This window comes from Sphaeramia orbicularis, chromosome 1 (assembly GCF_902148855.1).
Source record: "Sphaeramia orbicularis chromosome 1, fSphaOr1.1, whole genome shotgun sequence".
NCBI lineage: Eukaryota > Metazoa > Chordata > Actinopteri > Kurtiformes > Apogonidae > Sphaeramia > Sphaeramia orbicularis.
This window is the reverse complement of record NC_043957.1, coordinates 20,362,696-20,377,881: the sequence shown is the minus strand read 5'-3', so window position 1 is coordinate 20,377,881 and position 15,186 is coordinate 20,362,696. Positions and strand designations below refer to the sequence as shown.

At 39.5% G+C, this 15,186-nt stretch overlaps 1 protein-coding gene across 3 annotated transcripts; it reads left to right on the top strand.

Moving 5' to 3' along the window:
- Window positions 1-2,396: 2,396 nt before the first annotated feature.
- Window positions 2,397-14,650, top strand: LOC115417560 (neuropeptide SIFamide receptor-like). Of its 3 annotated transcripts, XM_030131736.1 has the most exons (4): window positions 2,397-2,660; window positions 3,122-3,288; window positions 3,534-4,476; window positions 13,589-14,650. In XM_030131736.1, the coding sequence occupies exons 3-4, from the start codon at window positions 3,545-3,547 to the stop codon at window positions 14,580-14,582; spliced, it is 1,926 nt and encodes a 641-aa protein (XP_029987596.1). In that variant the 5' UTR covers window positions 2,397-2,660; window positions 3,122-3,288; window positions 3,534-3,544; the 3' UTR covers window positions 14,583-14,650. The 3 variants fall into 3 exon arrangements, with proteins under 3 accessions (XP_029987596.1, XP_029987466.1, XP_029987520.1); XM_030131606.1 differs by having other exon boundaries at window positions 3,122-4,476; XM_030131660.1 differs by having other exon boundaries at window positions 2,397-2,676; window positions 3,122-4,476.
- Window positions 14,651-15,186: the final 536 nt, after the last annotated feature.

The following is a 15,186-nucleotide window of genomic DNA, read 5'->3' as shown; positions in this document are numbered from 1 at the left end:
AAGTGTGTAATGTCGGTTTTTCCATTAAATCACAAATGCAATGATTTGTTTATTTATTATTGTAAGATGACATGAGAAGTCATTCCATAAAAAGGGTGACGAATGTAAATATCACGTTGATCTACAGATATATTCATTATAGTTACACATTACCCCTCTAACTTGTACCAAATTAAAAATGATTCAGTTTCCTGGTGCCACGCCATGTTTCTTTTTAAACTCTTCTCCTTCACTTGTTGTAACGTCTGTCAACATTAGTTGTTTTTTTTTATTCACGTGACTCTAGTTGCAGAAAAAGGTCTTGCTATTGCACTTTTGTGGATACCAGTTGTGCTACACCCAAAAAAACCACCTCTTGCCAGCGCAAAAACTTTTCATCAAAAAACAAGAGTTTTGGCGAAACAGAATCAAAGGGGCGGTGACACATTGCAGCGCATAGTGTGATGTGTAACTTGCGTGTCAGAAATACCCCAAGCATAGCGGTGTTGCTAACCTCTCTAGAGTCTTTTACCGTTCCACAAATGTTAGCATGGATACAGTCCTTCGCCTGAAGTGACAACAGCTCGCGGGTTTCTGTGTCTCCCCAGTTCGACATCTTCCTGGTCGCGTTGATATGTTTGTTTACTGTACATGTCCCATGCTCATTTTTAAATCCCCGAGGCGTGGGGGTCACAGATGCAATACGTCATCAAAACGTCGCATCTTGGTTGTGGAACAAGAGGCGTTCCTTTTACATAGCGTTCCGGAATCATGATTCCACCTTTATCACTGCTCTGTTACTACCTCCAGAGGTGTTACAGAGCCGTGATAAAGGTGGGACCAAGTGATTCCACCATTTTGTTTACGCAGACATCATTCCGGAATAAAGGTGAAGTATTCCTGTAACACAGGGGTGTCAAACTCATTTTAGTTCAGGGGCCACATTCAGCCCAATTTGATCTCAAGTGGGCCAGACCAGTAAAATAATAACTGTGAAAAAAGTAAAATTCTATTATGATGAGGTTTACATCTACAAAGTTTCCTTAAAAATTCTAAATAACATGAACAACTTGAATTGTCTTAAGAAAAACAATTGCAGTTTTAACAATGTTATGCCTCGGTTAATAGTTTATCATTTACACATGTGCATTACAATTGCAAAAAACATTTAGTAACAGGCAGAATATTGGTGAAATTGCATTTAGTTGTCTTAAGACATTTCCGTTTTTTTTTTTTTTCATATTTTTTTAGGTTATTCACATTTTTTGTAAAAGTATAGTTTGGTAATGTAAACATTTTCATGTAATTTTACTTTTTTTTACACCAAAGACAAAATTTGGGGTTGTCATTTATGGGTTATTATGCTAATATTTTAGTGGTCTGACGCACTTGAAATCTAATTTGGACTGTATGTGTCTGTATGTGGAAACTGAATTAAAATGATTTTGACACCATTGATTGTTAATATCTTCAGTGTAATTTTTGCATTTCACAAATTCATCCCGCAGGCCGGATTGGACCCTTTGGCGGGCCGGATTTGGCCCCCGGGCCGCATGTTTGACACCTGTGCTGTAACAGAAATGCTGTGGAAAAGGGGCTATAGACAGATGCAAGACACAGTGCATACAGTAGATGATATATTAGTCTGGTACCAGAATTATAATGTAAAAACAAAATCAAACGTATAAATAGACTTTCAGGCGTGAAAATAAAGTTTTTCCTCGACAAATAAAATCTTAGCATTGCAAACCAAAGACAAACTCAGTCATAATAATGAGAGTGTTATAGGAATGACTTAGTATCTGCCAATTATGAGATCCTCCTCGAAGTCACCATTTTCAGACCTTACCTCATTATTTTGTCATGGTAACTCATTATTATGAAAAATGAACTCATTATTTTGATTTACAGGACTTTTGTTTTCAGAGCTGTGTAAAAGGGCTTCCAGACTTGTTAAAGATACTCAACAACACTGAAACCTCAGCGATCATGGTCAGCGAGAATAAAAGAAACTGATTTTCCAACATGCATCCAAAATACAATAGCTTTTTTTTTAAGATATACGTTTTTGTTTTTAGTTGGTTTAACTAAAAACAGTCGGCGTAAATAAAGTATAAAGATGAAAAAAAGGTATGAATAATACTGTATCTTGGATCAATATGGATAAAAATCATGGCTTGAGGGAATAGAGGATGATTTTTCTACAAGTTAATAAGCCATTTGAGCGACAAGAAGAATGGCAGCCACTTTTAATTGACTGTGTGGATCATAGCGGTTGTAGGAGCAGTGTGGGTGAGTGTGCTGTCTTGTGTGTATGTGTGTGTGTGTGTGTGTGTGTGTGTGTTGTGGGTCAGGAAGAACAGCTGCTCCCTCCCTGACTTTCCTCTTCTCTGTATTCAGTCTTGCAGTGGCGGATGGGCTCGCTGCTCCCGACGGCAGCAGGCAGCGCTCACATCTGAGGAGCCGTTTCTGTCAAAGAAAAGCTGACGGAACACAAAGGAGCTCTCCCAACATCAACAAATCCCCGATGTAGCCCAGGACTCAAAGACGGATTATAAAGAGTGTATACTGCTTGTAAATGATCCAGGAGAAACTCTGACATTGTGTCTGTTTTTTCGGTTGAGGATCTTCTCTCATCACCTGGCTTCTTTTCCAACATCTTCAAGCTTCCAAAAAGAACGGTCAGTAAACAATCCTGTGAATATGAGCTCATTAGTTGTATCCATTCACCTCTTTGCCTCTCATTCATTATATGTGTTTTTTTTTTTGTTTTTTTTTATGATGTGGATAAAATGTTAAGTTTTCATTCTTCAATATTTGACTGAAATAGTTTGCAGCTTACCATTGAACATTCCAATAAAACACATATCTGCTTAAAGTGAATCACTTATTTTTACGTTCATAGATTTTCTTGCTTGTAGTCAGCATGAAATCCTTTTTGGAGCAGATTCCTTCCCCGCTTTGCTTCTAACTGAATGTGTCCTGACTAAAGTGGGAGAAGCTGTGATCCAAACACCTCCCCAAGAGATGTTAAAAGCATTTCAGTGTTTTTCTGTCCATTAATGTGTTAGGCGCTGTTGTTTGTTCTGCTCCGTAGCTGCAGGTGGAAATAGCATCTGATATTTTCTATTGCTCTAAACAGATCTGATTGCATCCTGTGATGGACTGAAGGTGTGAGGAGACAGATACAGAGGGCAGCTGAGAAGCTGGATCAGTGGTCTGGATAAGGTTTATCAAAGGACCGAAAGTGAGAAAGTCTGTTTACAGCTGGTGGCGTCATCAGGTTTGGACCTCCCTTGGGGTTTTAATGTACATATGTTACATAAGGATCATACTCAGACCAGCGTCATGACTCCAGCTGACTCATCAGATGTTCCTTAAGATGCTGGCAAATGAATTAAATGATTTTTGAAGTTACGTTGTGAAAAGATATAAAGGACAACACAAGACAGCTTCTATTTTTGAATTTCAGGATGTGGGACCAGTTTTTGCACTGGATATATGACTTTTTTTGATTTCCAATTGTGGTGATTTTTTTTTTTTTTTTTTCATAGAGACAATATGAATGGATTTTAATGTAACCAGCCTTACATTGGAAACATTCTCAAATCTTCCTCTGCTGTTGGTTGTGTTTCCACTGGGGAGCAGCATGGATCTGTCCCAGGACCAGCTGTTGGACAGAAGCTCAGTCCAGCCCAGCTTCTCTCCACTGCTTCAGGATGAGGACAGACTAAACCACACCTTCAGATTTCACAGCTCTCTTCATCAACCCCTGCCCTCCCTGCAGCCTCCCACCATGTCCCCCTACTCCTCCCTCACCCCCTCTCACTTATATGCCACTGACTCCTCCTTATCCTTTAGGCAAACATCCACTCTTGTCTCCCAATCTTCTTCCTCCTCAGTTTCTTCGTTCCTCTCCACCTTTTCCTCTAATGACTTGGCGGACCTGGAGAACATGCTGCTGTGGACTCTCCATGAGCCCAGCACTATCGCTCTCACCATCATGTACTGCATATCCTTTATTCTGGGATTCATTGGGAATTTAATGTCCTTGCGAGTCCTCACCAACAGGCGTAGCCGGAGGCTGGCCGGGGTCAGCGCCACTCGTAGTCTCCTGGTGAATCTGGCGGTGTGCGACCTGGCTGTAGTGTGCGTGTGCATGCCCATCACATTGGGTAGTCAGATCTATACAGCCTGGGTCTACGGGGACCTCCTGTGTCGAGCGGTGCCCTTCACTCAGGCTGTGTCGGTCTCAGCCAGTGTCTTAACACTGACAGTCATTAGCGTGAATCGTTACTACAGTGTGCGATCGCCGTTGCGTGCTCGCTCCATGTTTACCCGCCGACGGATCTTGGCAACTGTGGCCGTGGTGTGGATAGTGTCTTCGGTGATGTGTGCTCCGATCGCAGTCATGAACCGCCGGAGGGAAATCAGTTTTGGAACGTTTGCCATCTTGGTGTGTCAGGAGGAGTGGCCTCAGCCTCGCCTTAAACAGGGGTATGTACCTCAAGTCACTATTGGTCAACAATAACTAATCGTAACGTGCCCGCACTTGAAAACCCTTGGCCTTCAGTCCACGCCAAAGTTTTTGCACATACAGACAGAAAACGACCTGATGACAATACCCTGTGGCGAGGGCCGAGGGTGACAACCCCTTCTCAAATTAAAAAAAAAAACAGTCATCAGTAAGCAGGTGGCTCTCTGATAATGGTCAAAAGTGACCAAAAAAAATGAATAAACTTCTGGTCTCTGTGGTGTAATTTTCATGTAAGTCAAACAATATAAATGATCAGTTATTGTCTGATTTCAGTCAGTGTGGGTGCTTGTGTCAATATCTCAGTCAAACGCCATAAGATAGTAAAGCACTTAGGCTATGTTCAGACAGACGGTCTTAATGCTCAGTTTGGATTTTTTTGTAAAATCCGATTTTTTGTGTGCTCCTTCATATTACAAATTAAATACAACTTCTGTCAGTTCTCAGTCTGAACTGAATGTGACCCTGAAGTGTCGTAATATGTGACCACGCAGCACGCACTAAGTTTACAGAAGTAAATATGGAGGCATCTCGTATCAGTGTGTATGTGGCACTGATAAAGTTTCTCTACAACCGAAGTCAGCGCCATAACAGTCAAATAATTTTAAGGAGAAGATTAAAAAAGTGGAGAGCCAGGTTTTTTGCTGTGGCCTTTTGTGGTGCAATGGCTGCTACGTCTGTACAACGGAATATCTGGATTCGGAGTCAGGAGTGGTGGGATAGTGATGTTAGCGGCTTCACTGACACAGACTTCATTCATAATTTTCGAATGACAAGAAGAAAGGTTTAAATATATCTGTGACCGCCTCTCCGTAACACTCTCACGACAAGACACTCATCTCCGGCGACCTATATCTATTCGCAAGCGTGTTGGCATTTCAGTGATTGTAAAGGTCGGATAAATGCGACCTGGCCGTTCAGATTGACGTCGCATTGCAAAATATCCGATATGTGTCAGATTTAGGACCACATATGAAAGTGGCCTGGGTTGGATTTGAAAAAAAAAGGATTTGTGCCTTTCAAACTATCTTCAACAGGTCAGGTCAAATAGCGGCAAAAAAATCGGATTTGGGACACATTTGACGGCAGTCTTAATGTAGCCTTACTTAGCTTTCTGGGTGGGGGAAAGGTCTCCATCCAACATTAAGGTTTTTTTTTAATCTGAAATGGAACCATTGAGTCTGTTTTGTAAGGTACTTTAATATCCCAAATGGGTGCCTCCTGCCACCAGCCCCCGACCTGTGATTTGCCAAAGTCATCCATCATGGATAGATCTTCTAATGCCCGAAAACAGAGCTGAGATGTAGTCTAGTAAAACACTTTATTCACAATATACAGGGTGGGGAAGCAAAATTTACAATGAACATTTAGTTGTTTTTTCTCAGCAGGCACTATGTCAATTGTTTTGAAACCAAACATATATCGATGTCATAATCATACCTAACACTATTATCCATACCTTTTCAGAAACTTTTGCCCATATGAGTAATCAGGAAAGCAAACGTCAAAGAGTGTGTGATTTGCTGAATGCACTCGTCACACCAAAGGAGATTTCAAAAATAGTTGGAGTGTCCATAAAGACTGTTTATAATGGAAAGAAGAGAATGACTATGAGCAAAACTATTACGAGAAAGTCTGGAAGATACTACAGTCTACTCTCGTTATACCGCCAACTTCCGTTCACGGCCAAATTGGCGGTATAGCGAAAATGGCGTTACAATGGGTTGCATCCATAATGTGCATGTCTTTACTATATGATGTCTATGCTGCCTCCGTTAACCCGTTCTAATTGCGTTTCTAAATAAATCTTGATTCTGTTATGTTGTAAGGCAGGGATCGGCAACCTTTAACACTCAAAGAGCCATTTCGACCCGGTTTCCACGGAAAAGACAACACTGGGAGCCGCACCTCGGAGGTGCCACGGCGGCGCACCTCGGAGGTGCTGCGCCGCGACGCTGGCGGTATAACGGTCGGGAAATCAATGGTATAAGTGTTGTTTGTGCATGGAACTGGGCTGGCGGATGGCGATAAGCGGAAATGGCGGTATAACGGTGGGCGGTTTAACGAGAGTAGACTGTATTAAATAAGAATGGGAGAAGTTGTCACCCGAATATTTGAGGAACACTTGTGCAAGTTTCAGGAAGCGTGTGAAGGCAGTTATTGAGAAAGAAGGAGGACACATAGAATAAAAACATTCTCTATTATGTAAATTTTCTTGTGGCAAATAAATTCTCATGACTTTCAATAAACTAATTGGTCATACACTGTCTTTCAATCCCTGCCTCAAAATATTGTACATTTTGCTTCCCCACCCTGTACTGTAAGGTTAGGCTAGTCCAATGATGCCATGAAAAAAATATTGCCTGTTACAACTTTAAGTTTAATTTGGGCATTTCTGTGTCTCAACCATATGCTTGGTATACATTTATATACTTTTGTGAGGCTTGTTAGGAAGTGGTTGACACACCTACATCCTATCATGTTTGTAGATATGCATATGACTGCTGTTGGCAAGTTCAGAAGGTAGTTTTCCATCCAAATGGAGATTCATGAGCAAGGACCACAACCCCTAATGAGAGGAAATAAAGTCCATTGAATACAAAAGTAGGAATGGATGGGGACAATGAAATGCTACTTTGGGGATTCCATTTGTGTAAAAGGCATATATTCCACACCTTTAGGAAGTGTTGCCCAGTTTCTTTATCTCCAGTTGGCTTTGCTTTCTCATATTGTCATATTCTTCCCAGAAAATACATTAAAAGTTTCAGCATTTTTTGTTATTTTCAAATTGACTTTTTATTACTTTGTCAAACCACATTTGAACTGTTCGCTCTCCCAGCATAACACTTTGTTTTTCTTGTTTGGTTTAAATGGCAGAAAAGGTTAGAACTCCTTCATGTCTGAACCAGCCCTTAAACGGTTTCTATACCAACCACAGAATAGGGGCCAAGTGAAGAGCCTGGTGACTCATTTCTGAATAAAAACACCTGCAGATGAACATTTATACATCCAAGCAGTCAATGATGATTCACGGAAGGGTTAACGCTCATTTATGCTATACATAGGTATTCCAAATGGTGTAAAGGTCTCTATCGTTTTGTCTATTGTGTTTGAATAATCGTTTGACAATCAGTCCATCAGAAGGGGCTGTTCTAAATTCACATATTGGCTAAATACCAAGAACAAGAGTAGACATTTGTGAGAGATGAAGAAGAAGAAAGTCACCAATAACAAACATGGTGATGGCAGAGGGGTTGTTTGTCGTGAATGTGCCGTTAGTCACACAATCGCTCTTGAAAAAGTTCTGCCATTTCAGGGAATTATTCGCTTCAAATCTAAACACTGCCCCCATTTGACCTGATGGTACTACAACATTTGGTCCATAACCGTAAGCTTCCAGGAGATGGACAGAAATATGGATGAAATTAATGCAGAATATCCAAAATAGTCCATGATACTTACTTATAAATTATACTGTTTGTCCAAGCCTCTCATTTATTATAGATTATATGAGCCTGTTCTGTCCATTAAGTTTTGATCAGGTTCAGGTTCTGTGTAAAGGCTGGACAGTAAAACAGTAACTTTGTGGAAGCGGCTGCATCACATTCTGGCTGCAGTTTGCCTTCATCACATCTTTTACCTGGTTTTCATACCCAATGGAAATCTGTCAGAAGCAAAACTGTTTTGACTGCTCGCCTCATCTCACTGTTCCTCTTTATTCTGTGTCTGTTTTTCTGCCTGCTCTCCTGGTCTCTATTGTTCTGCCTTCCACCAACGTGTTTAAAAAAAGGCAGTTTTTTGATGAGACAGGATCCAGACAGACATGACCACTGGTGTAGTGGTTCCTGGAGAAGTGGGTATAGTCTCAATTTTTGCCACCTTTTTTTTTTTAAGTAGTCCAGAAAAACAGTGTTAGCAACAGTGACATATAAGACTATTTTATTTAGTTTACCCAAAAATCCATCAATAGTATTTGCTCACTATTATAAAACTATCATGACTTGATCAGGACCAGAGCTAAATTAGCAATATTTTCCTTAATGTGACCCGCCCTACTCTGCCTCTGATTGGCTCATCAGTCCTCATGCCTAAAGTTAACCAATCTAATCATTGAAGGTACCAAGTACTAGCCAATTAACCCTTTCATGCATGAATTATGAGACCCTTAGTTGAGTTTTTTTTTTTTTTTTGAGTGTTTTTATTCCTCCTTAGGCATGAAAAAAACAATGAGATTGAGGTTTTTTTTCATAGATTTACAAAAATGTCCACTCAGCTACACCATGAATTTTATTCTTGAAGCAAAGAAACATGTATTTAAAACCCAATATCATAAAGTGATATGAAAACAGTGAAATGAAACCATGTTTAATGCAGCTAATCTGATGTTTTCTCACATTTGAACATATTCTAATACTAGTTATTACTCACTTCATGGAGATAATATGCAAAAAATAACAATTAACAACTGATTTCCACTCAAGAACCAATCAAGAACAGCAAAGTTACAGTAATGGTATGAAGTGCAGTTTATGAGATGATGCATAAGTGTCCACTGTGTTGGTTGATATGGAACTAAAACAACTAAACCCATGAATACACAAGAGAACAGTTGTAGAATAGCTGTCCACTGTAGTGACCACTATGCGTGAAAGGGTTAAAGGCAGAGTAGGGCGGGTCATGGCTTCACCATCCTAGTGGAAAACATGGGCAATTTGGCTCACAGATACTACTGAATAGTGTGCATCAGCGGGATTTAGAAGCGGGTATACGCAATGCTGACTGAAAAATACATAGGTATACTCCATATACTGCCGTATACCCTGGACTACACCACTGCAAGGTTATTATCGTTAAAGAAAACTAACGACATGAGGAAAACTTGAATTGTAAAAACATTTTCGTAAACTGAAATAAGTAAAAACTATAATTAAAAGAAAAAAACAATAACTAACTGAAACTGCATTGTGTGCTTACAAAACAAACTAAAATGTGTAAAAATTATGGATCAAATTCCCTTTGTTTTTGTCTTTGTCAATGTCGGATTGATATGAAATCGATTTATTTTCCTCAAGCAATTTTCGCTGCTGGCACCATATGATATTTAACGGTCTGGCACTTCTTGTCACTTGTCATTTAGAGTCATCTTTTCGTGCCCACTCTATCTGGAAACATGGAGACTAAAACTGGGAGAAAGCAGCAGAGTGGTGTCTGGGATTTATTTGAATTCAAAGGCGAAGAAGATAAAAGATGTAAAAAAAAAAAAAAAAATCTAAGCATTTAGAAAATAACAAAAACTGATAAAAACTAGCAAACCTGCTCTAAAAACTAATTAAAACTAACTGAATTAGAGAAAAAAAAAGTCAAAACTAAATAAAACTAAAATATAATGAAAAATCCAAAACTATTATAACCTTTCACCACTGGACATGACACATGTGAGAATGTAAACAGGAGTTGCTGTCAGTATTGTGGTGGCTGCTCCGTCACTTTTTGGCATGTCGTCAGAGCCTGCTGGCCCATTAGGCAATATAGGCAAGTGCTAAGGGCGCCATGGCCTCCAGGGGGCACCACAAAATTGGGAAATAATTCACCTTCAATATAATTTTATTGAACTAGTTATTACTATTAACTCTTCAAATGGAAAATCAATGCCCAGTTGATATCAGTAAAAATGATAATACCAATAAATCCCCTTCTCCCTGCTCCCTCCCCCCTCCTCCTCCAGCTGATCGGTACCTGCTCGCTCTCTGTGGGGGGAGGGGCCAATTTATTAACGTAACTCCAGAGAACTTTGTAAACATGTTAAAATGACCGAAACCGTCCGGAGCACAGGGAAAAAAAGCAAAGAAGAGGAGGAAAAACGGAAGAAAGAAAGAGGTAAAGTAAAGATACTGTTATGAAATGAAGCATCAGTTGTACTCAGTTATTTAACCCAGTGGACTGTTAAGGTAATAACTTTCTTCTGAGTGATTAGCCTCAGCATGGTATGTCAGTAATCATAATAATAACCAGTTTGATATTCCTGTAGCTGGACCACATGGGGGGTCTTTACTGGATCATTTGTACAGATTAAACCTAAACCTGTCTACATTGGCCTCATCCATACTTTTATTATTTGTTGTATTTACATCTGGCTAGCTAACATTTTTTCCTGCTTTTAATTGTCAATAAAAATGCTGTTCCCTTTTCACCTCTTTATAAATCAGATTTTTAACCTTAGTTGTTTGTTGTGTTCGAGTTCAAATTGTTTAAAGCCTGTTAATTGTTTTAAACTTTACATCAGTGTTAAAGTACACATTATTATTATCATTATTATTATTATTAATACTCCATAACTTAGCATTCCCACATGCCTTATTGAACTGCAGTTTACTGCTTCTTTGCATCTGCTAATCAACATTTCGCTGTAACGACAATAGAGTTGTATCTAATCTAATATGTATATCAGAAAAAAATTATACATGCAGGTTTTTCTTTTTTTTTTTTTTTTTAAGAATCATTATTTTAACACAATAGCTGTAACACTCTTCTTCTCTCTTCAGATGCACTTTTGAAATATTTAAGTCCAGCCTCGGCAAATGTTGGGCCATTAATGGATATCACAACTTCAGCTGCCTTGAGCCCTCCTTGGATGCAGCATCAGGACCAAAGGCTGCTCTAACATCTTCTCTAACTGATCAAGTATGAGGAGAGTTAGTCCATAGAGGTCCATTTCAAGTTCAAAACAGCTTCACATTTCCACAACAAAAGGATGGACGAAGGTGTCAACATGTATATTTTTGTAGTCATATTATTGTGGTTAGGGTATGCATATTTTATTTCAGATTGTTTGGTATGTATTTGTAATTTGTTGAGTATGTAAATTGGGTGACATGTTATTTTGTAAATTAAAGACAATGGTAAAAACAATGCTATTTGATTTCTTTTGTAAGCGTATGTAAATCGTCGATGGAAGGGGTGGGGCCGGCTCTACATGTGGTATTATAGCACTGTGACGGATGTGTTTACCAGCTATGCCTTGTGTGCATTTACTTTTTGATGACATTCTCAGCAACTCAAATTTCAGAGCAGAACATGCCACTTTGTAAAATGACACAAAAGAGATAAAAAGAAAAGAGAACAGAGACCAAATAACATGTGATGTCAAACGTGATATCACAGCTCTTCGAGAAAGAGCTGTGATGGGATATTGTGCTGTGTTGTTGGAGCCCTTTATCTCTCTACTACAGGTACTGATTTACACATTCATTACATTTCTGTCACTTTTTTTGCGGACACATTAGTCAAATATATGATTTCCAAGTCACAATATTTGAATATATGTGCCGTCATACCTTATTATGTTCTTAGGCATTTCACCTTGAAGTAAATGGCTTTTACTTTTTTTTTCTGTCTATAGATGAGGACTTATGACATCTGTTAGCCGCCCACTCACTAAGTCACTGCTGACCCATTTAACTCTTTAAAACCTGACGTATCATCGCTGACACACCCTGTGCATATGCAGTTTGGATGGCTGTAACTCTTTCACTGTTTGTACAAATGGAAAAATTCGAACGGTTTCTGAAACCTGAGACGTTGCACTTTGTAGTCTTTTTTGGGTCAATACAATATTTTCTCTCATGCATGCACTAGAAGTTGGGAAAAAAGCCATTTTAGCAGAATTATAACGTGCAGTAAATTGTAGTATCTGAAATTTGTGGGGGGTAAAAAAACTGCTCACAGCATATTTTCTAACCTTTTAGTTAATCAAAATAAGAAAAAAGTCCAGGCAGACCATTTAAGGCTTAGGGTTTAAAGCACAGGTGTCAAACATGCAGCCAGGGGGCCAAATCCGGCCCGCCAAAGGGTCCAGTCCAGCCCTTGGGATGAATTTGTGAAATGCAAAAATTACACTAAGATATTAACAATCCTTTTATTTCAGGTCCATTCAGACCAATTCAATCTCAAGTGGGCAGGATTCATTAAAATACTATCATAACAACATATAAATAATGACAACTCTAAATTTTTCTCTTTGTAAATAAATATTTTCATGTATTTACACTAAAATAAAGTATAATTTCACAAAAAAATGTAAATAACCTGGACAAATATGAACAACCTGAAATGTCTTAAGAGAAGTAAGTACAATTTTAACAAGATTCTGCCTGTTACTAAATGTTTTGTGTGTTCGTAGATCCACTGTGATCTGTATGTTATAATGTACATGTGTAAATGATAAACTGAGGCAGAATATTGTTAAAATCACACTTATTTTTTTCAGTTTGTTCATGTTATTCACATCTTTTGAAAAGATAGTTTGCAGATGTAAACCTTTCTCATAATGTAAATCAACTTTTTTTTGCTCTAAAACAGAGATAAGTATGGAGTTGACATTATTTATATATAATTATGTTAATATTTTACTGGTTCGGCCCACAGCAGATCAAATTTAGCCGAATGTGGCCCCTGAACTAAATTGAGTTTGACACCCCTGGTTTAAAGGGTTAAGTCAGTGGTTCTCAACCGTTTTTGGCTCATGACCCCATTTTAACTTCACAAATTTCTAGTGACCCCAGACATTCAAAACGGAGCCTTTTTTTTTTTTTTTTGCTAAAATTAATTTGTTTTTGATCATGTAATAGTTTTCTAAACTATGTTGCAAATAAAACAAATAAAGCAAATAAACATTAATTTTAGATGACATTTAGTCTATATAATGTATATTATTATGGACGGAGGCAGAAAAGCCAGGTGTAGATTACTGCACAAAGTGAGACTTTTATTTTCCTTGGTCAGGATATGTACAGTCAGTCCAGCTTGGATTTACAAGGCTGACAATTAATACTGAACAAACAATAACTCAAACTATGTATTATGAAAGAGCTGCAGCATCTTAAACTTCAGGCGACCCCATTTGATTTCCAGGTGACCCCACGAGGGGTCCCGACCCCAAGGTTGAAAAACACTGGGTTAAGTGTTAGCACCATGTTTGAACTAATGTAGTTTATGTTGCGTTTTAGATCTATCACATACATTTTAGCCTCACACTTCTGCAGGTCGGAGACTAATTGTTTCACTTTCCCTCCGCAGATACAATGTACTGCTGTTTGTGATGCTCTACTGCCTGCCAGTGACCTTCAACCTCACCATAGGCTTCCTGACCGGGAGGCGGCTCTGGGGAGGGAAGAAATCCACATTCTCAGATCTTGACCCTCGCAGCCAGGCTTTGCATGTCTCTCGCCTCAAGACTCGGCAGAAAATTGCCAAGATGGTGGTGTGTCTGGTGTTGCTGTTTGCAGTGTCCTGGCTGCCGCTCTATCTGGCTGACCTTTGGATCGACTGTGAGCAAAGGCCACCATCTTGGCTCCTGCAGACACGTCCATTTGCCCAGTGGCTGGGTCTGACAAACTCCAGTCTTAACCCAATTTGCTACTGCTTCATAGGAGACCTGTACCGCTCAGCTAAAGTCATTCGGACTCGATACTATGAGAAAGTGGCAGCTTTATTTGGATCATCTACATTCTCCAGATCAGCTGCGGCGACGTCTCCTTCTGTAGTGATTACAGACAGTAAAGTGACTTCTGCTGAGCATCATCATATTGCTGCTGCTGCCATGGTAGCCTCTGCTTCCATGGTTACGATCCCCAGACTTTTTAGCTTGGCCAGAGCCCAGGGCTTAGGGCAGAAGGTTCGAGACAGCTCAGACAGCCGAGGAGGATCTGACCACAGTATCTCAGACTGGTGTCGCTCCAGTCCCAGTGTGTGTGATGGCTCTTTGTTCCCTTGCCAGCTCCACACACTACATCACTCCATACACAGAGACTTCCTACCTACAAGAAGACACTCTGTGAATGAGAACGCTGGATCATTACCTTTAAGAATGGAGTCTGTGGAAATAGATGTGCTGCCTTTGAGGAGGCATTCTGGCGACAGAATATATGGTCTGTTAGCTGATAAGAAAGATATTATTACCAGGGGCAGAGACATGCTCTGTTACACTGGGCAGCACAGAAGCAAAATATCACACACCTACTCTCAGGTTGGAACCACTGAAGATGAAACAACTGACACAACCAGCCTCTGAATGCTGCAGACTAACTTATGTCGAAGCATGGAGGATTTTTTTTTTTTTTTTTTTTCTTTTTCATCCAGAACTCCTCGTTCACAGTTTGCTGTTGACAGTACAGGTTAATCCCCTGCTTGTATTGAGGATATAGTGATCTGGTCAACATTGTCTCTTCTGTTACACTTGTAGTCTGTGCTCAGTAAAATCAAATGCACAAGGGATCCATGTCTGACTTCTACACTGATGGGCTCAGAGTATTGCAGGTTTTCGAAGTGGAGAAATGATTGAATGAGCACTGCAGGGGAAGAGTATGATTATCATCTACTCTCAGGCTGGAGCATAACTTAGGAGTAAAAAGAATTGATTGCAACACAGCAACATTGTACACCAGTCAAATCATCAGTTGGACTTGTAAGCTGATTAGTCAAACATGAATAAGACAATAACGCAGCAGGATGAAACTACAATGAGTTTGATGTTTACACTATTTTCTTCTTCTCTTATTGCTTTGCTAATGCTTTAGATTGTATTTTTGCTCAGAGAAAAGGTCAGGCCTTGTTTTTACAGTGCACTGTGGGAACATACAGTTTGTGTGAAGAAATGCTGGCAGGTATCAACAGGA

Excerpts from the sequence above, each read along its gene's own strand:
- LOC115417560 (XM_030131736.1), top strand. The coding sequence starts at position 3,545 with ATGGATTTTAATGTAACCAGCCTTACATTGGAAACATTCTCAAATCTT. Across the intron at positions 4,477-13,588 it reads CAGCCTCGCCTTAAACAGGG|ATACAATGTACTGCTGTTTG; the intron begins GTATGTACCTCA and ends TTCCCTCCGCAG.